General features: G+C 41.6%; 1 protein-coding gene across 5 annotated transcripts in view; it reads right to left on the reverse strand.

The window, feature by feature from the left end:
• DGKI (diacylglycerol kinase iota) overlaps nucleotides 1–23,322 on the reverse strand; it is a 461,291-nt gene that overhangs the window by 324,102 nt on the left and 113,867 nt on the right. Inside the window, exons 1-2 of one of the 5 annotated variants that reach the window (XM_089680691.1) lie at nucleotides 18,964–19,157; nucleotides 12,469–12,528 (exon numbers count right to left, since the gene is read on the reverse strand). The exons of the other annotated variants lie outside the window; for them this stretch is intronic. Coding sequence (XP_089536817.1) covers nucleotides 12,469–12,528; nucleotides 18,964–19,064 — 161 coding nt within the window. The 5' untranslated portion in view covers nucleotides 19,065–19,157. Of the gene's footprint in view, nucleotides 1–12,468; nucleotides 12,529–18,963; nucleotides 19,158–23,322 lie in introns of those variants that run through there. 5 annotated transcript variants of the gene reach the window in all.

Below are 23,322 nucleotides of genomic sequence, written 5' to 3' on the forward strand. Positions count from 1 at the left end.
TTAATTAATCATTTACATATTACACATGGAATAACCATCTAAGTACTTATGCTGTCTCAAGAGAATGTTCCAAAAAGAACCTAGTCTATAAAAAGTTGAAGATGGCTGAATTAGAGCCTATGACATCAGTGTAACTTATTAAAATATGGAGATGTGCTGTTTTGGCCTTTTGGGGGGAGGCATTAACAGGGGTCCAGCCTGCCTAGGCACGGAGAGAAAACCTCCTGTGATTAAGCACCCTCTATTTTTTCCATAACCTCACCCTTCCCTCTGTCCCTTGGACTTTTATGGGAATTTCCTTTTTCCCATAATACTCCCTTTCCACGGGTTGGGAAATCCACTATAATTGTTATGGTTACCTGTGATGATCAGCTTTCTCCTACCGATTAAGTGAAATTAGGGAAACTGTTCCACTATGCCAAAGAAGGAGTCAGTCTATAGATTGCTCCATAGTCCTTTCAAGCGGATTAAGCTGTATTGCAATGACATAACATAGTGGTGTTGGAAAAGGAATATTTACCTCCTGACCCCTAACTAGGTACCAGACCTCTCCTTGTCTTCGAGTTTAATTGTTCACAAGCATTTTTTACCTATGATGTTTTCATACATTTTGTATATCCAGAAATATTGGTTGTAGGTATGTATAAAAATAATAAACATTTATTGGTGAGAAAAAAATAGAGATATGTGGTAGTTGTATTTACAGGCACAAAACATGGAATGAAATTGCATTAACTCACAAGTGCTGCTTAATTAATTATGTTCTATAAAGGAAATCGCAATGTAATGCAATGTTGGTCTTTATTGTAGTCTACATTTTACAACCCATTCATAAAATGCAGGCTGCAGTGTCACATTGCAGTTCTCTCTGCTTAACTCTATATAGAGAACTCTGTGATTGGATGAGAGGCTAGTCACATTAACTTTGATAGTGGAACTTTAATGACAAAATAAAAAATTGTGGACAGAAAGGATTTTTAATACAGAGGCATACTATGGGGGTTATTTACTAAAACTGCAGGATGCCAGATCTGTCACAGCTCTGCATAGAAACCAATTTGCTTCCAGGTTTTACTTTCAAAGCTTAATTGAACAGGCTGAAGTTAGAAGCGAATTGGCTACTATGCACAGCTGCACCAGATTCCAGCTTTAGTATATCTCCCCCATGTCTCTTCTGCATTAAAGTTCACTTTATTGCCTGTCCACTGAGCTGTGCACTTGCACCCCCAGCTCAGTGTAGAATTTTTCAATATCCAGTGACTGAACCACTACCCATGTGCGGGAGTGATGTCATTTCAAGCCAACCAATTAAAACAACAGGGGATCAATAAACAGAGGATTGGAGAACAGGTGCGTATAGTTCTGATTTAAAGCAAAACTAAAACCATCAATTTAATTTTCCCAAAACAGTTACATTCAAGACATGCTGTAACCCCCGGTTCACATATATGCGGCCGTGCGGGCCGCGTTTTGCACGGACACGAGCGTCCATTCATTTGAAGGGACTCCCGTGCCTGTGACATGCAGGGAAGAAGCCCCTGCACTTCTTTAGAAAACACTGCTTGCACGGGAACCTCGGTTCCCAGTACGGTTGCGTTTTCAAGTGTGGGCGGTGTGCCATTAGAACTAATGGCACCCGCCCGCAGGTCCACATTTCTCTGTGCAGGTGAGGCGGCTGCACGGATTTTCGTGCGGATCTGCAGCGGCACCACCCGTACAGTTGTGAACCTAGGGTAAATGAAAATTATCACAGTTGCCAGTGTACCTATATCAGCTCTCAACTGAACTATCAATCTCTCCAATGACTGGAATCATAGCTGATCACATGTGCAACACCACGGCAACTGCATATCAAACAGAGACCAGAATGGCAGCTTCCTTGACTGTAAAGGAAAGGAGGGTTTAGTTCCACTTTAATAGAACTGTGTTCTGGCTTTAGGAATTTGAAGCCGATGGAGTGCTAGGCATATTTTAATTCTTCACACACTCTATCTAAAGCTAAAAATTAAAGCTGAAGCTGGGCTTATATTACTCCTTTATATTTTAATAGTACAAATTAAAATAACAACTGAAATTGTGAGAAAATATATCCTAAAACCAGGTATTGCAATTGGGATTGTGTTTCAAAAGACAAATATTGGATTACCCTTAAAGCATAACTCAACCCTCCTATCCTTTACAGCCATGGAGGATGCCAGCTTAGCTGCTGTTTGATCTGCAGAAACCATGGTGTTGTACATGTGATCAGGTATGACACCAGTCATTCAGGGTTTGACAGTTTGGTTGGGAACACAAGCTATTGTGACAGTTATCATTCATGACATGCGTTGAATGTAACTCTTTTGGGATCAAGTTAAATTGATGGGTTTACTTCCACTTTAAATCCCAGGATAGATGTCAGGTATGATAAACAGGTACAGGTTTTGCACACAAAGCATAAATAAGCAGATGATCGCTTATCTGGTGCACACGTTAATGGGAAATGTGTCTTCCTGAGTTATTTTTAGAAATTGCGCTGTGGTGTATGTCAGTGCTATAAATGAATGTATAATAAAGTTATGTGATAAAAGAGAAAAAAAATAATAAACACAGGGCTTCCTTCACTTTTATCCGACCAGGCCCACTTCCCAGTGTAACCATAGCAACAGGGTCTAGATCCTTGAACGTGGATGACATTAATGATGGGCTTTCCGAAACTGTACAAAGAAGGGCTGTATAAGAAATTACACGCTATCCTGTGTGTGTGTGTCAGCAGAGGACGAGCCCTCTCTGAAACACAAGTATGGGGGAGATAAAAAAGGCTCTTTAACTGCAGTATACATTCATATGAACACATTGGGCTCTATGTATTATAAAATGGAAAAAAGTGTCTGTATAGCTCAGTGCAACCAATCATAGACCTGCTTTCCTCTTTAAACCTGTACTAGAGAAAATACATTTGGAATGATCACATATTGTACACAGTCCTTTTTCATTAAAGCCCTGGTGCCCAACCACCAGCATGCTGTTGGTGTTTCCAGTGCAGCCCTTGGTCCCTAGCAGTCAGAAATGAGAGCTCTGATTTGAAAATGACCTGTAATAGCAGAGATCTCTAAAATTTTATTTAATTTACCATGTTCCCCAGTCTCTGATTGTCTCCTACAGCATGATTTTAGTCTCCAAAAGAAAGTCTGAGGGCGCCTCTGCTGAAGACAGTAGCCTCTATGTGGATGACATCTGGAACAAGTACCCGGCAGCACTTCCAAGAGTGAAGCAAAGTTCTGTAGGAGTATGAGAGAGGACAGAAAGGCTCTTCTAAGTGCAGTATTCCACTGTGTGTTTTATTTAGAAATGGTTAAAAACACTTACAGGATAATGGCGATCAATAAGCTCATCAGTGAAGTATATGCGGGACTCCTGTCACTGTGGATCTTCTCTCATAATGCTGTACCGATCAGCGGCTGCAGGGGAAGCAGAGGACACAAGTCCAAGATAGCCACCACTCTTCCGGGTTGCCTGGTGGAACGCACGGCGCCAGTGTGGAGCGTATATACCTAAAGTAACGTAAAAAGGGGCGGTAATGTGTTTTGGAGCATGCGCGGTAGGCTCCTTCATCACGGCCTTTACATCACTTCCGGTGTATGTGCACCACCAGGCAACCCGGAAGAGCAGTGGCCATCTTGGACCTGTATTCTCTGCTCCCCCTGCAGCCGCTGGCCGGCACAGCATTATGAGAGAAGTTCCACAGTGACAGGAGTCCCGCATAGACTTCACTGATGAGCTTACTAATCACCATTATCCTGTAAGTGTTTTTAACCATTTCTAAATAAAACACACAATGGAATACTGCACTTAGAAGAGCCTTTCTGACCTCTGTGATGCTTTTTGTCTCAAACTACTCTATTATTTCTATTCTTTTTCTTTTAGTAAGTTTACAGCCTAGAATATTCATTTGTAGCATACAATGCATACTATATGGGCCCCTTTGGTGACATCAGGGGTCACATTTAAGGCCCCCTATATCTCATAACTTGACAAGCACTGCAATAAAGTCTCTTGAAATTAAGGATCATCACTAAAATGAAAGAGGAAATGTATTTTGGCAACTGTGTAAGATTAAAGCAGAACTAAAAGCAAAACTTTATTTCTGGATAGATTAAGGGAGGGTAGAAAGGGTTTTTTTGCCATCTGTGTCTCATTGAGGAGATTTCCATATATTTCCTGTCCCATAGCCAAAACAGGAAGTAAGAGGAAATCCCTTCAAAGCGAGGGAATCCCCAGGATCACCAGAACTAGTGTTCCCGTTGGAAGATTGGAAGAGTTCCCCTCTATTTCTGTTCTGGGACAACCCAAAATTTGGGATTTTCTTTCACTCTCACTTTTAAACTGTGTGTCAAGACCTGAGCATGTTGAGTAAAGGTTTGTAAGCATATAGATGAGCAAAGACGAGTAGAATTCTTCTTCAGTATTGTCGCCTCTTGCACACCTGTGTCACAAGTTCCTGAGTAAACATCAGTAAATGATGACGCCTATGTGCAAGGGGCCTTAGTGATAACAGTAAACATGAAATATAGAGAAGATGAATCTCCCTAATGGATGACACAGACAGCAATAAAAACCTGACAGGTGTTATCTCTCTCAACTCTATCCCAAACTAAAAAAAAAAAAAAAAAAATGTTTTTGCCTTTGGTTATAATTTAATAATAATGTAAGAATAGTATTCAGTATTTTATTTCCTTTTTTAATCTTACAAACCTTTATTTTTATTTTTTCTCTACATTTACTTGTAGGGTAAGTAAGCCCTTTCATGGGGTTGGGGTGCTCACTTTTTGATCTGATTTAAAATATCAGGGGATGCAGGGTAAAAATAGTCTGGTGGGGGGCACTCACTACTATGACTAGTTTTCAGATATAAGTAAGAGAATGTTCCTTTTCATGGAAAACCTATTTTGAGTACCCCTACCACATTCTTTATCCCCACCCCCAGCATCCACCTGCAGGATCATGATTTTTAACTTTTTGCCAAAATACATTATTTTTCACTGTGTATGAATAAAAGTTATGCTTTAGGGCTTAGTGAGTTCTGTCAACAGAGAGATTGGCACTCAGCTCTCACGTTGATTTATCAGTAGTGATTCCCACAAAGTGGACCATGATTAATTTAACTAGATAGTCAGGTGACTTCATTGATCTACAGTAAAAGAGATGAGCAATTCTAACGTTTCTCTGACTTCATTTTCTGCATCCATATTTCAGGTATGTGATTATTGAAGCTAGATACACCCAAGCAACTAGTATTTTCTAAAGTTTTGCAGACAGAAACCTCATATTTCCCCCATATGTCCTCATTACAGGTGATCATTAAAAACAACTGCAACTGTCCTTACACACTAATGATGTACTAACCAGATTGGAGAGTAGAGAAGCCGCAGCATACCATGGGGATATATTCACAAGAGTCAGAGGCTGAAGATGCAATTGGAATGCCTAGCTCTACAACAGGAAGATCAGGTATTATTATTATAATACAGGATTTATATAGCGCCAACAGTTTGCTCAGCACTTTACAATATAACGGGAGACAATACAGCAACAATACAGTTCAATACAAGAGGGATAGAAGGGCCCTGCTCCTCAGAGCTTACAATCTAGGAGGGAGGGGCTAGTGGTGCAAAAGGTAGTAACTGTGGGGGATGGACTGGTAGGAAGAGTAGAAGATTCCATTATTAGCTGCCGGCAGGATAGGCTTCCCTGAAGAGAGAGGTTTTCAGAGATCGCCTAAAAGTGAGCAGAGTAGGCGATAGCCTGATAAATTGGGGTAGAGAGTTCCAGAGGATGGGGGAAGCTCTGGATAAGTCCTGGAGACGAGCATGGGAGGAGGAGACAAAGGAGCTAGAGAGCAGGAGGTCGTGGGAGGAGCGGAAAGTACGGTTTGGGTGATATTTGGAGACAATATCGGTGATGTAATTTGGTGCAGAGTTATAAATGGCTTTATATGTTATTGTTAATGTTTTGAATTTTATCCGTTGGGCAACGGGAAGCCAGTGGAGGGAATGGCAGAGAGGGGTGGCTGATACAGAACGGTTAGTAAGGTGGATGAGTCTGGCAGCAGCATTCATGATAGAGTGAAGAGGGGATAGCCTGCGATGAGGTAAGCCAATGAGGAGGGAGTTACAATAGTCAAGGCGAGAGATAACCTGGGAGTGAATAAGTTGCTTAGTAGTTTCAGAGGTTAGGAACAGGCGTATCTTGGAGATGATGCGGAGGTGAAGTCTACAAGATTTAGACAGCGACTGGATTAACAGCTATAACAGAGAGTGGGGAGGTGCAGTGTGGAGCGGCAGCAGTAAACATACAGAATCTAGTTGCAGTATATGGAAATTGTACGTACTAAAGTCAAAGTTCTAACTTCACAAACAGCCCAGTAGGAAGGCACCCGACCGGAAAACTCACAGATGTAACAGCGATGTAGCACAGAGCAGATCTCGAATGTGCCAACAACGTCTGTCTTGAAGAGCTGAATGCAGCCTGGTTGGTCTCTACCAAAATGGGAGGATTTCAGATAGGATGGCATGTCTCTATCCCTTCAGCACTCATCTGGAACCTTTTCCTACTGTTATTCACTGTTCTTGTCAGACGAGTGACCTGTCCCTACAGTACCCAGTTCACAGAAATGCGAGCCAAGTCTGGGAGCCAGGGTCTTAAACAGACTTTGCCTGACCCAAGATGGCCACCAGAGTCACATGGGGCAGTGGCATCCAATCAGATAGCTTTCCCAGTGACCCAGGAGACTATAGAAGAGCCATGTTCCTCTTGACTTCCTCTCCCTCTGCAATGCAGCTGAGGATGAGTGCTACATGCAGTGGAGAAAGTAGACTGCACCTGCCTACAAGGGTATTAGATTTTAAAATGTTGGAATGGTATAATTTAAAAAAAATGATTTCCTTTTCATTACGGAATCCTAAACTGATCCCCTGCTGAGTTAGATCATATCAGAAATAGATGTCACATACTGCATAGAACACCTGTGTCAGATCTGATTTTTACATCATCTTGTGGAAAATTGGAAACTCAGAAAGTACTCCTACTCTACTTTAAGCAGATGTGGTCTGGGGTACTATGCCTCCAGGCAAACCCAACCCCCACAGACAAGAAGAGATGCCCTTTATATATAGTTCAAGGTTTCAGCCACAAGTCTGACTGAAGAATGTGTTTATTTAAATTGTGCAGAAAATCTAATCAACTGTAGGATCTCTTAAGAGGCATACAGTATATGTTTTGTGCAGTAACCAGGCTACATTCCTCAGTACTACACATGGCTGAGAGCTGCATCTTCTGAGAGGCATTCCTTTAGCCAAACACTTTGCACAGCTACACGTTGTACAGTGGAATAGCTGCTTGTGTTGTCTCAGATCAATACTGTTACTGATGCTTCATGGGTTGAAAAGCCCACCGCAAGTCACATGAGTGCCTTTGCTGTAAAGAATCCCTCTGTGGCAACTCAAGCAGGAAAGATTCAGATCACTTGCTACATGCTAATTAAATCTGCTCATGTCTAGTCTGCATTTAGAATTCAGATATGCCTCTTATTCCATGCAGAAGACAAGAAGAGTTTATTTTTCACATTCAGTGTTGCAAAACAGATCTATAGCATTGCATTCAAAGGTCAACTCTGCGCAAAACTTTAATTCTGAACAGGATAGTAAGCTGGATTCTGCCCAGCTGCTGCATCTTCTACAAAGCCAATGCTGGTGCCTGTGGTTTCTCCCTAATGTACAAAAACCAATTAACTAAGAAATTCATTTGCCAGAGAGTGAGGCCTTCATTATGGGAGACATAAACTACAGAAAGGTTATCTCATGACTGGAAACCCCAAGAAATGCAAAAACAAAGTAGACAATTTAAATCACCATGCCATAAAAAATGAAATTTCTGTTCAGGACAGTTGTCCTTTAAAGGGTAAGTCTGCATTTTTAAAGAAGAATTATCATTTTTAAAAATATTTTTAACATTGTTCAGTTCCCCATAGGACAAAGTTCATGTAGTACTTCATCCCATCTTCCTTGGTGCCCTTTAAAGCTAGCTGCGATGATTTCCAGGGTAGCACCATTGGTGCACAGCCACCCAACACCATAGCTAGCAGGGAGATCGCTGCAATGATAGTTAGCGTCTATCTCGGGCTTTCAGCACTTGCCTGAGTCAAGCACTGGCAAGAGGAATGCAGGGGAAGGTGAGACATGTCAGCTGTGGTGTAAAAATTAAGGTGAAGTAAGTATATTTGAAAAGTACATCCAGATATTCTGAATATAAACACAGAGTGGACACTTTATTGGATTTAATTTTTGGACACTTTTTTGGATACCATTTTAATTATTTTTATATATCAATTTATATTTATTTATTCACCATTTGATATTTATATTATATATATATATATTTGATTTTGTCCCCTTATATATCTACATGCAATTTTGGTTTTGGATCATATATTATACGGATATTATTATTACCATTTGAGCACATATTGCCCCTTATATATTATAGTTCACATATATTTATTCAGTGGAGCGCGACACATATTAATTATATTTTTTACTAGTTTATTCACACAGGTTTAGGAGTATGTGTAACACTGTCAGTGAACCACAATAATTATCATATTTATTTATGTTTTAGATTTATATTTTATGCACATATTTATTTTTTTGCACATAAATTATTTACCATAGTAGCTCCCAAACACCATTATATTTATAATGTCAGCTGTGGTGTTGGGCAGCCATTTCCTTAGGGGGTGACACCCTGTCTGACATCGCAGTTAACTTTACAGAGCACCAAAGAAGATGGAACAAGGTACTACATGTATTTTGGCCTGTCGGGAATTAAATAACGTAAATGAAAATAGTGATATTTTTTCTTGAAAGCTCATCCCTGGGCAAATGTTATCTTCCCCCATTCTTTGCATGTGTCTTTCACCAATCACTCAGCAATATACTATTAAAATGCTTCTAAAGCAGTTTTATATGTTGTATGTCTATTGCTGGTACTTCTTCCAGGAGTGGAGACCATGATCCAGCACTACAGTTTGTGCTGCTGATGACCAATCCTAGCAGTATGACATTCTCATGCAACTGCAGTCTTCTGAGAAGACCTTACCAGTTTAGGAGATACAGTAGAATCCTCAGGAGCAAGCATGTCACATGATCATGAACCATCTAGCAGGTATCAATGAAACCCTTCATATTCGCTGCATCAGGTGTGAAAACCATGAAAACAATACAGACTTACAAGATACAGAAGTAACTGTCAAGTGGCTTAACTCTCCATCATTTACCAGAAACCAAAATATCAGTTTTGGAGTGGACTGGCCCTTTAACTATCCAAAGGCACAAGAACGTACTTTCTCAAAATGTAACCATTGTGAAACTCTTGAAATTATTTTCAAGTCTCAGGGAAACCTGCTAAAAATGATTAAATCTACAGCTCACAGTACATTAGCCATCCCACAATAATCAGAGAGGAGCCACCTTACACTGACGGCCAGTGAAAAGAATGTCCTGTAACATTGGTGGTCAGTGAAAAGAATGCCTCTTACATTGGTTTTCAGTGGGAAGAATGCTCCATACATTGGTGTGCCAGTTGGAGGAAGCCCCCCTACAGACAGGTAACATCATTATTAGTATTAGTCCTTACTTCCATGAGAAAGGACAGAAGAAGCTCTACTGGCCACAAGCAAGTGACTCTCCCAAGTGGCACTGGTGTCTATGCATGCACTGTTAGGCAGGAGATCAATCCACTACCCACTGCTCAAGGTACCCCTAACAACCTTTGGAGGAACCCCAGGGTTACACAGAACCCTGGTTGAGAAAGCTGGCTCTAAAATATATGAATTTGTATCATAGGGTATAAATAGCATAAATTATTTGCATTAGGATAATTGCATGTATATCTTAGAAATTGTAAAATTAACAAATTCACTTTAAAACAAACCTACAGAGATCGGTTTTGAAGCACAGCACTGTATTTATATAAATATGAATGTGTTTGCAAACATTTTCACTCCAGGTGACACCACAGATAAAATATACTAGACCAGTCAAGTGTGTAAACAAGGTAATCTTGGGCGACACTATTTTTTTCCACTGTCCCTGCCAAGTGATCAGCGCGGGGGTGGGGGAGTGATGTTCCCAGTCTGGGTAACGATTCTGATGCTGCAAATGAAGTGACACTTTCCGTTTCTATCTGGGGATCTTGCCCCTGCCCACAGAGGAGCCCAGCTTTTCTGCAAAATGCTCCCTGTCTGCTTTCGGGCCAGATCTGATTACTCACTGACAAGCTGTGGTTAGGTTTAGTCATCCAGGCTTCTGCAAAAGCAATATGATGGAAGTGTTACAGCAAACAAAACTTAACCCCTTCCCCTTGGCTTTGGAAATAACACAAATAAAATAGCAACATAATAAGGAAATTACTCCTCAATTGTGTTTTTATTCTCCGCCACACTGAGCACAGTGGTACAATACCGTCATGGAAGTTGGAGAACAGAGCAAGATCAAATAATAACATCTGAATGTTATATAAATACTGCTACATGGATATGAGATACTGTGCAAAGGGGTCACACTATTTGGGTTTGGGTTAGGGTGAACTGTGCTGCGGAGTCTCAACTGGCAGAGATGAGCAGGAAGAGCAAAGCATGTTTAGTCACTGATGGGAAAAGAGGAGAGCTGGGCTCTGGAGTAATTGCTTGGAAGGGAAGCAGAGGAGTTAGTGACTGATTGCTTGCAGAAGAGGAAGGTGAGATAAGCTTGTGGGTCACCGCTGGCAGAGGGAGCAAGGGGAGCCAAGGTGCCGAGTCACTGCTGGGAGGGGGAGCAGGAATAACTGAGCTTCTGAGTCACTTCTGGGAGGGTGAGCTGACCTGCTGAGTAACTGCTAAAAGGGGGAAGCAGGGTGAGCTTAGCTGCTGAATCACTGCTAGGGGGAAGAGCTAAGCTGCTGAGAGAACCACTAGGAAAACTTTAGCGCTTCTGTGGGAGTTGAGCTGTAGAGAGAGGGGGTGCAAGATGAGCTGAGCTGCTGAGTTACTGCTGGGAGGGGAAGCAGGGTGAACTGAGCTTTTGTGAATTATACCACCGTGCATTAAGCTACAGTGGCCAGCAGGCCCGGACTGGCCATAGGGCACACCAGGCATTTGCCCGGTAGGCTGGGGCCGCCTGGACAGGAGAAGCAGCCCGGCGGCACATAGAGGACCGTGCATTTCTCGGCCCCTCTATGTTCCGCCCGGCCATCTCTCCTATCCATCTCCTGCAGGCTGCATGCCCTGGGCTCCTGTATGCCTCCCCGCGGCTGCCTCCCCCTCATCCCCTAGACCGGTCCTGGGGGGGGGGAATAATATGTCAGCATATGCAGTCCCCAGTGTTGACAGTTCCCAGTCCACCACAGATGGCAAAGGAGAGAGAAAGTTGCCCCTCCTCTGCCCGCTCTCTCCTCCTGTGTCTGCCCTGCCCACACTCCCAGCCAACCTTGTGTCTTCTCTCCCCCTTTTTTCTTTCTCTCCTTTTTTTCTCTTTCTTTCTTTCTATCTTTCTTTCTTTCTCCTGTTTCTCTCAGTTTTTCTTTCTCTCTTTCTTTTTTTATACTTCTCTCTTTCTTTCTTTCTTTCTTTCTTTCTTTCTTTCTCTCTCTCTCTCCTGTTTTTCTCCTTTCCTTTCTTTCTCTTTCTTTCTTTCTTTCTCTTTCTCTCTCTTTCTCTCTCCTGTTTCTCTTCTTGCATTCTTTCTTTCATTCTCTCTCTCTCTTTCTTATTCCTTCTCTCTTTCTTTCTTTCTTTCTTTCTTTCTTTCTTTTCACACTACTTCAGCTGAAGTAGCACGATTTCAAAGCTGACGATCAGTGTGATTTCAAGTGCGGCTTTCGGACATCTGTGCAACTTCGTGCACAGATGTCAATGCAAGTCACTCATGAAATCACCAAAAATAGTGCAGGAACCTTTTTCAAAATTGGTGCAAGTCGGAGTCGTTCCAATTTGAATAGTTCCTAAGGCAAAAATAGGGTGTGGCTTGTCATGCGATTTTGAACTGTCAAATTGCATGACAAATTGCATTGATGTGAACTGCGACCTAAAGCTCATTTACTTATTGCTAGGAAAATGTAAATACTCGAAAGTCCATAACCTGACCACAAGGTCAATGAGAGGTGCAAGACTGTATTGGTGGTTTAACTCCACAGGGACAGCAGAGTGTAATGAAGGATGGCTAAAAAGATGAGTTTATACTCATTTTGATACCTTTTACCACCCACCCAAAGTCTTCCCTAATGTACCCCTTATGAACACTGAATGACATCACAGGAATCCTACTAATCAGCTCGTTGTTCACTACACCAAGATACACTGCACATGTGCCTTTGCCTGAATGTTTTATATAACTTGGTGTTACAAAACAAAAAAATTTAAGTCATTCCCTTAAAATTCTTGCTTTTGCCCATTACCTTTCAGGTTTTGGAACCCTAGACGGATACGCTGTGCCTGGGCCTGAACTTGTATAAGCCCTGAAGGGAAGAAAAAAGGAATTATCCAGTGACACCAGGTATGAGGGTTACTATGTTTGTTTAAACAAAGAAATTGACTGCTACACACTGTTACAATATGCACTCAAACACCGTGTCTATCAAAAGCTTTGGGCATCATTATGTCTGCTTGCACCAACAGCCAGCAATCATTTTTCTGCTGCAGTGCAGACTGCAAAGTGAAAGTACAAGTGTGATTAGTTACTATGGGCAACACAGACATATTTCCTTTATTCAATAACAAAAATCTGTACCTGGAAAGGAATAGCTTGTAAGAATCAATGTCTCCTTCCATGTCATGACTGTCAATAACAGATGGCCAAATGGCTGTATTGTTGCTCTTAGGACCTAACGCAGTGGGATGCAGTTGGCTGCAGCTTGATGCATTTTGGACTGCACCCCAACTGCATAGGCAGTCCAAAATCCAGGATATCCTATGGGCATAGTTCACACCATTGCAGTACAGTGCAGAAAAGTTCAGCATGCTGCATTTTTCCACACTGCAAACGCGCAAAGTGCATGCATACGCACTGCAACACATCACAGTGCACACAGAAGCCCAAGGAAAGTAAGAAGAAGAAGAAGAAGAAGAAAGAAAGATCTCACAGGTCAAATGCAGAGAGAAAAGTGTGCATCAACTAAAACGCACATCAACTGCATGTAAAACGTGCATCAAATGCATGCATAGGTACAAGGGTAAAACGCACACTTGTGTGAATGGGCCTTAAATTGAAAGGCAGGCTGATTTGAAATTCTGTCGCTATCAACAAAAAAAAGCTATTTGCAGAACAAGACTCTCCTGTAGGCAACATATATCCAGTCTTCACTTTTGTTCAAGAGCTACAGCCTCTGGTATAATCTTTGGGGCCCAACACTTCCAGGTGTGCAGCATTGGTCTAGGGCAGGCAAACAACACACCAAAATAATTGAGAGACGCTGAAGATTCTGCCAGAGGTTTTTTGTAATTGGCCTTCAATTCTGTTTGTGTTGGATGCTTGGGATTCTTCAATGGCCATAGTTAATGAAGAAAGTGCAGATCAGACTCAGCGCCTGTCAGAGGGAATGCAAGTCTCCTTTTAGCAGGGAACATCTTTTTCATTTGTAGTAGTTATGAACAAATCAATTTAAAGCAAATCCTAACGTTTCCAATACTTGGGAAAAGTGGCACCAGAGGCAAGCTTTACCCCCACCTCTGACAAATACCTCTGAATTTCAATATTGTGGCAATCCACCTGCTTTCCTATTCTGCAGTAGATCACCACTTTCCAGCGCTAGTACACATAGGAGTGTGAGCAGGGGTGGACTAACAACTCATGGGGCCCCTGGGCAATAGGGGATCATGGGGCCCCTGTGTCCTTGCCCAAACTCAAAAAAGCCTATGAAAAAGGTATCGGGGCATCTCATGGGGCCCCCTACTGACCCCGGGCCCTCGGGCAATGCCTGAGTTTCCAAATGGTCAGTCCGCCCCTGAGTGTGAGATTAGTTAGATGCTCTGTTGGCAGATGGGGCAGAGAGGGACAAAAGGAAGGAGAGGACACATACCTACCCAAACCTAAAATGATGAATGATTGATATAACATTAAAGTGTATGTATGTATGTACAGTCAGGTCCATAAATATTGGGACATCGACACAATTCTAACATTTTTGGCTCTATACACCACCACAATGGATTTGAAATGAAACAAACAAGATGTGCTTTAACTGCAGACTGTCAGCTTTAATTTGAGGGTATTTACATCCAAATCAGGTGAACGGTGTAGGAATTACAACAGTTTGCATATGTGCCTCCCACTTGTTAAAGGACCAAAAGTAATGGGACAATTGGCTTCTCAGCTGTTCCATGGCCAGGTGTGTGTTATTCCCTCATTATCCCAATTACAATGAGCAGATAAAAGGTCCAGAGTTCATTTCAAGTGTGCTATTTGCATTTGGAATCTGTTGCTGTCAACTCTCAAGATGAGATCCAAAGAGCTGTCACTATCAGTGAAGCAACCATCATTAGACTGAAAAAACAAAACAAACCCATCAGAGAGATAGCAAAAACATTAGGCGTGGCCAAAACAACTGTTTGGAACATTCTTAAAAAGAAGGAAAGCACCAGTGAGCTCAGCAACACCAAAAGACCCGGAAGATCACGGAAAACAACTGTGGTGGATGACCGAAGAATTCTTTCCCTGGTGAAGAAAACACCCTTCACAACAGTTGGCCAGATCAAGAACACTCTCCAGGAGGTAGGTGTATGTGTGTCAAAGTCAACAATCAAGAGAAGACTTCACCAGAGTGAATACAGAGGGTTCACCACAAGATGTAAACCATTGGTGAGCCTCAAAAACAGGAAGGCCAGATTAGAGTTTGCCAAACGACATCTAAAAAAGCCTTCACAGTTCTGGAACAACATCCTATGGACAGATGAGACCAAGATCAACTTGTACCAGAGTGATGGGAAGAGAAGAGTATGGAGAAGGAAAGGAACTGCTCATGATCCTAAGCATACCACCTCATCAGTGAAGCATGGTGGTGGTAGTGTCATGGCGTGAGCATGTATGGCTGCCAATGGAACTGGTTCTCTTGTATTTATTGATGATGTGACTGCTGACAAAAGCAGCAGGATGAATTCTGAAGTGTTTCGGGCAATATTATCTGCTCATATGCAGCCAAATGCTTCAGAACTCATTGGAAGCCGCTTCACAGTGCAGATGGACAATGACCCAAAGCATACTGCAAAAGCAACCAAAGAGTTTTTTAAGGGAAAAAAATGGAATGTTATGCAATGGCCAAGTCAATCACCTGACCTGAATCCGATTGAGCATGCATTTCACTTGCTGAAGACAAAACTGAAGGGAAAATGCCCCAAGAACAAGCAGGAACTGAAGACAGTTGCAGTAGAGGCCTAGCAGAGCATCACCAGGGATGAAACCCAGCGTCTGGTGATATCTATGCGTTCCAGACTTCAGGCTGTAATTGACTGCAAAGGATTTGCAACCAAGTATTAAAAAGTGAAAGTTTGATTTATGATTATTATTCTGTCCCATTACTTTTGGTCCCTTAACAAGCGGGATGCACATATGCAAACTGTTGTAATTCCTACACCGTTCACCTGATTTGGATGTAAATACCCTCAAATTAAAGCTGACAGTCTGCAGTTAAAGCACATCTTGTTTGTTTCATTTCAAATCCATTGTGGTGGCGTATAGAATTGTGTCAATGTCCCAATATTTATGGACCTGACTGTATGTAGTATCAAAGGGTTAGAACCTCTACCAGATCTTTATTGCTGCCTGTGTCTCCACTGGAGAGATTCACCCTCCAGAAGTGATTAGTAGACCAAAATTTTACAGTTGTCATCTGAACAGAAATAGAGGAGAAATATTCTAATGGGAATACTTATTCTGGGGACAACTGTCTAACAGAAGATTTTCCCTCTCTTTGGAGAGATTAAATCTCACTTCCTTTTGTGTCTCCAGAAAAAAAAAAAGTGAAAATCTCCCCAACAGACAGACAGACAAAAAACCCCACAAGCGTTATAATCATTCCTCACTCTATCCAAAACTAAAAATGACATTGGCCTTAAATACACTTGAAGTATTGCTAATATGATATTAGGTCCCATTTACTTCTTTATAGTGTGTTAATGCACATTATGTTGCACAATAACATGCATTGTGTTAAGGCAGCCAATTCAAAATAAATGGGCTGTTCACACACCCTAAAGTGCTAAAAAAAAAGCACATGGCCCTTTTTCTTTCAGTGCAATGCACCGCAACACGCCATCAAAGGTGGCATTGCACTAAAATGCAGGTGTGTTGGGGTACCATTAAAAATTAATAGCACTACAATCTAGCAATGCGTGTTACATGCATTACCACATGTTTATCAGTGAAGATGGGTCTGGTATGCTGATCCAATTGTCCCAAACCATTCCATGTCACTGACCCAGAACATATTTGTAGCCAGTGCCTTGAAAACCGATCTACAAAATTACTGAAATCATTGACTAATGCTAGCCATACATGGCTCAAACTTTGGTGATTCCTGCTGAACTGGACAAAATTTGAGCCCTGTCTGCACCACTATGCATAAAAAACTAGTCTGAAAAGCGCTAAGCAAAAAATGTTCAGCCAAACAGTGACTATAACCAGTTAGATGCAGTCACTGTTCAGGTATTCTAACAGCCACGGGGGGGGCAGTGGTGTCAGAATACAATAGCTAGCAAGGGAGATTCCTCCATCTACACAATTAGAGAAATCTTAAAATGTATGGCTAGCTGGATTTGTATGACAAACAGACAACTAGAACAGACAACTCGAATAGAAATCACAGCATTCGTCCCTTTCTAGATATGTTTACCTTATAAATAAAATGTATTGTATATAATGGAGAATCTATAATCCTAATATTGGGAAATCTGGCCTGTCTGTCATGTCCGATTTAAAATACACCCACCTTCATATGGGGTTACAATAGGATCTGTGTCATGTCCTTCCCAACAGACAGACACTTGTGAAAGAGGGATGAAAAGTTTCCTAAAATTCAGTGACACCACACAACACTGGGATCAGCTGTCACTGCCCTGTGCCCGCTTCCGGCAGCTGTGACATTCCAAACATTCCCAGAGCTGAGCGGAGTGACAGCTGCTAGATCAGGGCCGTTACATGATTCCTATGAATAAGACACAGCATCTCCACAGTGTCTGGGGGTCTTAATAAATCAGACTGCCTGGAACAATGTTAAGGCGTTTAGCAATATGTCCTATGTATGAGTGGTGTTTTTTTTCAAACACAGAAGAGAACTCCAGCCAAATCTTTTCCTTCCTTAGTTAAAGATAGATTGGGGAAGGATCAGAATATCCGCTGGGTTTTTAATTGCTATCTCTGTCTGCGTTAAAACAATATGCCACTATTTCCTGCCCAGGAGGCACAGCGGGAAGTAAGGAAATTTCCCTGCCAGTACAAAGCAACAAAAACCTAATAGTAATTCTAACCATTCCTCACAAAATGAATGCTTAAGAAAAGGAGTATAACACATATCACAGATTTTGCCTCTCATTTCTAGTCTGGGGAAACTGTTGTCACTATCACAGTGAGTGGAAAACAGACCCCTGCATAGCCTGACAGGAGGTTTTAATCTTTCCCCATTCTATCCATAACAGGAAAAAAAGATTTAACTGATACATTTTAAAGTGGAACTAAACTCCTATTTTACATTGCTGGTAGGTAACCTTTTATTGCAGAGGAGACTTTGGAGTTGATTTACTAAATGCAAATAGACTGTTGACTTTGCAAGTGTAGTTGCATTCTGCAAGGGATTTTGTTTCCGAGTTTAGTAAATGAGGTGCAGCTCTGCTGATTTCCGTCATCCAATCATGTGCAAGTATAAATGCTGTTTTTCCTTTTTCTTGCATGAGATTGGGTATTCTTTGCAAAGTGAGACTTCACCTCATTTACTAAGCTCTGGAGAAAATCCCCTTTCAGAGTACAACTGCATTGCAAAGTGTCTATTTGCCTTTAATAAATTAACCCCACTGCATGTCTTATCTGCCTGTCAAAAATGTTTTTTTTCTAATTGTTCTCTTAGCCGCGTATGCATAGAAATTACATCATCCTGGCCGGTCAATCAAGATGGGCAAAGATGACGAATCCACAGGACGACTGAGCAAAGATGTCAGCGATGGTGATGGGGAGCCGAGGGAAATCACAGTGCTGGAGGGGGATCGCTTTGACAGGGACGCCTTCCATAATGTCTAAATATGCATTATGTGTAAGCGCCCCAAGCGGTACAGGAATTTAGTTCCACCTAATACCAATATCCTGATACATAAATATTCTAACGATTATCCCAACAAACTCCTGTAGTAGCTCTAGACAGAGATATTTGCACTAGGAGGAGTTTTTTTGTTAACTGAGATTAAGGCAGGCCATACATGATCCATTTTTTTTCTTTCAATCAGCGGGCTGAACTAAAAAATGAACCAAATCCCCCATCCACATCAAAAGTGTTGAGCTATTGTATTCTGACAACAGTAAGCATTCCCAGCCAGCAGAATACTCTGATCAATGTTTGAAGGCTATAGCAGGTGGCACTGATCCTACAGGAAAAACCTGACAGGCTGGTTGTACATAAGACAGTTAGCATGGATCGAAATTTGCCCGGTCCTTGCTGAACTGGACGAATTTCGATCCATGTATGGCTGGCTTAAAAGTGTTCCCTATGATAACAGTGATGGTGTTTATTCAGTCCATGAGATTACAAATCTCCTGTGTACCCTAGACTAATGTTTAGGATGTTCAGCCAGGCAAGTATGCATATTTCCTGAAAGTCTGAGGAACATCAGAGATGCTACAGCTTCATCCTGCAGCTCTATGGCAGGTCACTTTGTAGGGACCACTAGAGCAAAAAGATGTGAAATATACTTACCAGTCATCCCAAGAGGAGCTGCTGCCTGAAAAACTTTGCGTAAGCTTTAAAGGGGAATTCCAGCATTTTTTTCTATAACAATTTTCCATGCTTCTATCCATTAATGCCCATGTGAAACAACCAAGTCACCAGATCAGAGAAGAGGAGACTGCTTTCCTAGATCATAAGACAGTGCGTTTGTTTCCTTGTCTAGCTGATGCCAGAGTGTCAGCATACTCTCACCCTGACACAAAGCACAGCCGCTCTAAAAGACCCGAAATCAGATCCCCCACAGCTGATGACACTGAGAGGTATGTAGGCTGGGACAGAAGGAGCCAACAATTCCTGGCATGAACTCCTCTATTTCTCTACTTAGGATGAATTAAGTTTTATTTGATTTTATAAGTAAGTAATATTTTAATGGTCCTGGCAGCATAAATGTAATAGATTTATTTCGCTATGATGAAGGAGTTAAAGGATAAATCATATTAAAAAAAGTTTTATTATTTTTTAGATAGAGCAGGAAATGGTTTAACTCTGACAAGTCAATGCCTTTCAGAAGTTCCAAAGGGCCACCTTGATCGGGGCTTAAAGTGATACTAAACTCTGGTTCATAAAATAAAAATTCTATTCAAGTATGTATTCTTCACTCAAAAAGTACTTTCTATTGCTTTCAGCCTTCTTCAAATCTCCAAATTCCAATTTTGTTTTGCTGCTGTGATTTGACTTATTGTCACTGGGTGGCTATGTTCGTTCTCCATGGTCCCACTGTATGTAAGAATGTAGCCACCCTTTCTGGCTTGTTTCCAAGATGGACTAGGGAATATGGGATTTGTAGTGTGCATAGAGCAGTGTTCATGGCCACAACTAACACGCACTTCTCATTCCAAACAAACAGAAGAGAGGGGGAGAAAAGAGAGGTTCAGTAGCTCATGGATGACTTTACAAGGAGGCAGAAATACACAGAAGGAAACCATTTCATGAAATATAGATTACAGGACCATTAAGTAATGGATGTGTATAGATTAATTTTGGAGAATACGGATATGGTTTCGTGTTACTTTAATCTACTTGAGATTTTTGGTATGTTTACTGCACAGCTCTTGTAACGGGTTCAGACAACTATTAAAGTGGTAGTAAGATTGTAAAATTGGTAGATTGTAAGGTCCAAGGAGCAGGGCCCTCGAACCCCTCTTTTATTGAATCGTATTGTTACTGTACTGTCTCGTGTACTGTCTCCCACCATATTGTAAAGCGCTGAGCAAATTGTCGGCGCTATATAAATCCTGTATAATAATAGTAAACTGCATTAAAAAAAAAAAACACTCCTTGCAAGGTAATGGCATAATGTGCTACTATGCATCACATATTAGCACATTATGTGAAACTTACCTTAAAATGAAGCCCTCCAGCGGTGCGCTGTCACCACTGTAAAGGCTTCCATCTTCACCCGGTCTTCCATCCAGGTTCGTGAGCTCCGGCCATCTGACAGGCTGAGCCGTGATGATGTCACTCCCATGCACGCGCATGGCAGTTACGGGTCACAACACACTGCTATGAAGGAACGAGGAACGGCATGGGTATACCGTTCCATCAGAGCGCATTCGCCAACTAAAAAAAACCCCAAATATCTCCTAAATGGTGCAGGTTTAAGAGATATTCATTTTACCTACAGGTAAGATTTATAAACTTACCTGTAGGTAAAAATTAACAAAGTGGGTTTACTAACACTTTAAAGCGGAATTAATCCTCTGAAAAAAAGGGCCCCCAGGAGCTTTTAGCCATAATATGCTATTATGCACAGCATATCAGCACATAATGGCAGACTTACCTTAGAAGCAATCCCCTCCAGCACTGCAGTGTCAGTGTTCCCATCACTTAGGGGCACTTCCATTCTCTTCTTTCTTCATCCGTCTTCTTTCTGAGTTTGGATTGTTTGGCTGCTTTCTTGGCAGGACTGGGGTGATGTCACTCCTGCGCATGCACAGGGGGAGACACATCATCTCTGCACAGATCCATGACGTTAATGGACCCTGAGTTGTGCATGCACAAACGCAGACTGGCAGGGAGAAACAGTTATGACAGAAGAGAGCAATAGGGTCTCCTACTTTTTTTTTGTAGGTTTAATTCTGCCTTAAGTTTGAACTCCACACTTCCCTTATTCTTGCTCAGTTGTATAGGCTCCTCTCCTGCATTGAAATTGCTTACTTTGGTTTCACTGCACACTCTGAGCATTTCTGAATTCACTGAACATTGTGATTTTCTCACAATGTGCATTACAAGCTGCAGCAAATCAGATGAAGCCCGCTTCAGTTTCTGGCTAGAGAGCATCCAGCATCATCTAGCACTTTCCTCCCCAGCCTAACTGTCATTAGCTTTCCCTTTTCATTCAGTGGATTTCAATTCCTTCCAGCTGGGGATTGCAGGAAGTTCCTATACAGACAGATTCAGGCATTTAACCTCCTTGGCGGTATGATTCTTTCCGATTTTTTGTGCTGAAAGCGGTACATTTTTTTGCATGGAAATATGTAGTTTTTTATTGTAGGCTGTAATTTTTAGGAATAACTCACTGAAATCTGTACGAACAAGAGTCTATTAAACATTCCGGATATGATAACATTTGAAACACGAAATCATAAATTATAATTTAATAAATAATCATAAAAAATAATAATATAATAATAATAAATTTAATTCAATAATATAATCAAACCAAAAACACTGAAATTTGAAATACAGAGGCAAATTTGCACATCGCTGTGCAAAGTCGCAAAATCGTTTTCAGTGTCTGATGACGAATTTCCCCACGAATCATTATCACTCAATTCTGCAAGTGGTTCTGATTTACTATCGCTGCTCTAAAACCGCTTTTGATGTAAAGGGACGCTTTTTGGACGCCATGGACTGTTCTAAGTTTCCAGGCAGAAAGAACATTCAAAATGCAGGCAGGGCACAGGACAAAGCAGTAGGGACAAAATATATGTGAATTGCATTGAAACAGCAATGACAGTAAAAATTACATTTTTAAAAAATTTCAAATTTCCCGCCGGTTCTGGTGCCCGTACGTCCCGACGTCACAGGGACCGGAACACAGAAGCCGGATGCGGCATCGGCCGGAGGAGATGGCCGGGGATGCTGCAGGGGACACATCGCGGGAGCGAAGGACAAGGTAAGTGCTGCAGGGACCCCCAGAGCAGCGCCGCATGGTAAGCCCGAGTGTAGCTCGGGGTTACCGCTTTTGGTATAGAAATTTTACCCCGAGCTACACTCGGGATTACCGCTAAGGAGGTTAAACCATTTTCAACTATACATTTGATTAGCTTAAAGATGAATGTACAGGTATTTCCTAAGTTTACCCCTAAGGCTCCATGTACACGGGACACTTCTGAACGATGGAAACTGATTGCTGGAAAACGTAAGGTTAAAAAACGTCTGTTTAGCCGCGTTTGCATACCACGTTTATGACCGTTCGCGTTTAGAAGCATTTTTTAAAGATAACCTCAGGAGACCTTCAAAAAATGCTCAGAATGCACAGAAAAACAGTAAAAAAATTAACTAGTTCAGACATTTTGAGAGAAATAGAGAGAGCAGAAGCAGAGAGAGCAGTATGTGTTGAGATTAGCTCTTTTTTTTTGGTGTTTGGATGTGTTCCAGCTCATTTCTGTGCAGAAATTATTGCAGCAGTGTCTAACATATTTTCTTTCATGCAAAACCTCAAACTATGGTGTACCAGGTCTATTTGAGTACCAGGAAAACGCTTTGCATGCAGTTTTCATGATGAAAAAAGGCTCTGGGCAGCATCTGGTAATGGAAGAGATAAAAAAAATTTCCAAACGCAGATGCTTATAAACGCAGTTAGCCACGTTTACAAGTGTTTGGCGTTTGAAAGACTGATAAAATCTACTCCTGATCGCAAGTTTGGTGCGTTAAAAAAAATCCTGTAAACTCAACTGCCAGTAAACGACTGTAAATCACATAATGTACATGAACACATAGGAAAGCATTAGGGAGAGTTCAGGGGCTGCTGAAAACAATGCAGAAAAGTTCCTAAACGTGAGTTTATTCGCTGCAGTGTACATGGAGCCTAAAGTTTCCGCTCTAGAGCATGTCCCAGCATTTTTCTTTTTTATCTTGTTTCTGTAGGGAGAGGCAGCTTTTATTATACCCTGTGATATTATCACCAGGTGTTTAAAATTCTTGCAAGGGCAGCTGCTGTAAGTCTATGTCCTAGTGATACAGACACATCCCCAGAACTACATCCCCCAAGAGCCCTTTCCCTACATACAGTGTGTGGGCAGGCTCTGAGGAGTCAGCAGACAGAAGCATAGTTTTGCTGCAAAAATAACAATATATGCATATGGACTGGGACAGTGATAGGCG

This window comes from Staurois parvus, unplaced genomic scaffold, assembly GCF_062004578.1.
Source record: "Staurois parvus isolate SC_StPar_1 unplaced genomic scaffold, SC_StPar_1.0 ptg000249l, whole genome shotgun sequence".
In the NCBI taxonomy this organism is placed as follows: domain Eukaryota; kingdom Metazoa; phylum Chordata; class Amphibia; order Anura; family Ranidae; genus Staurois; species Staurois parvus.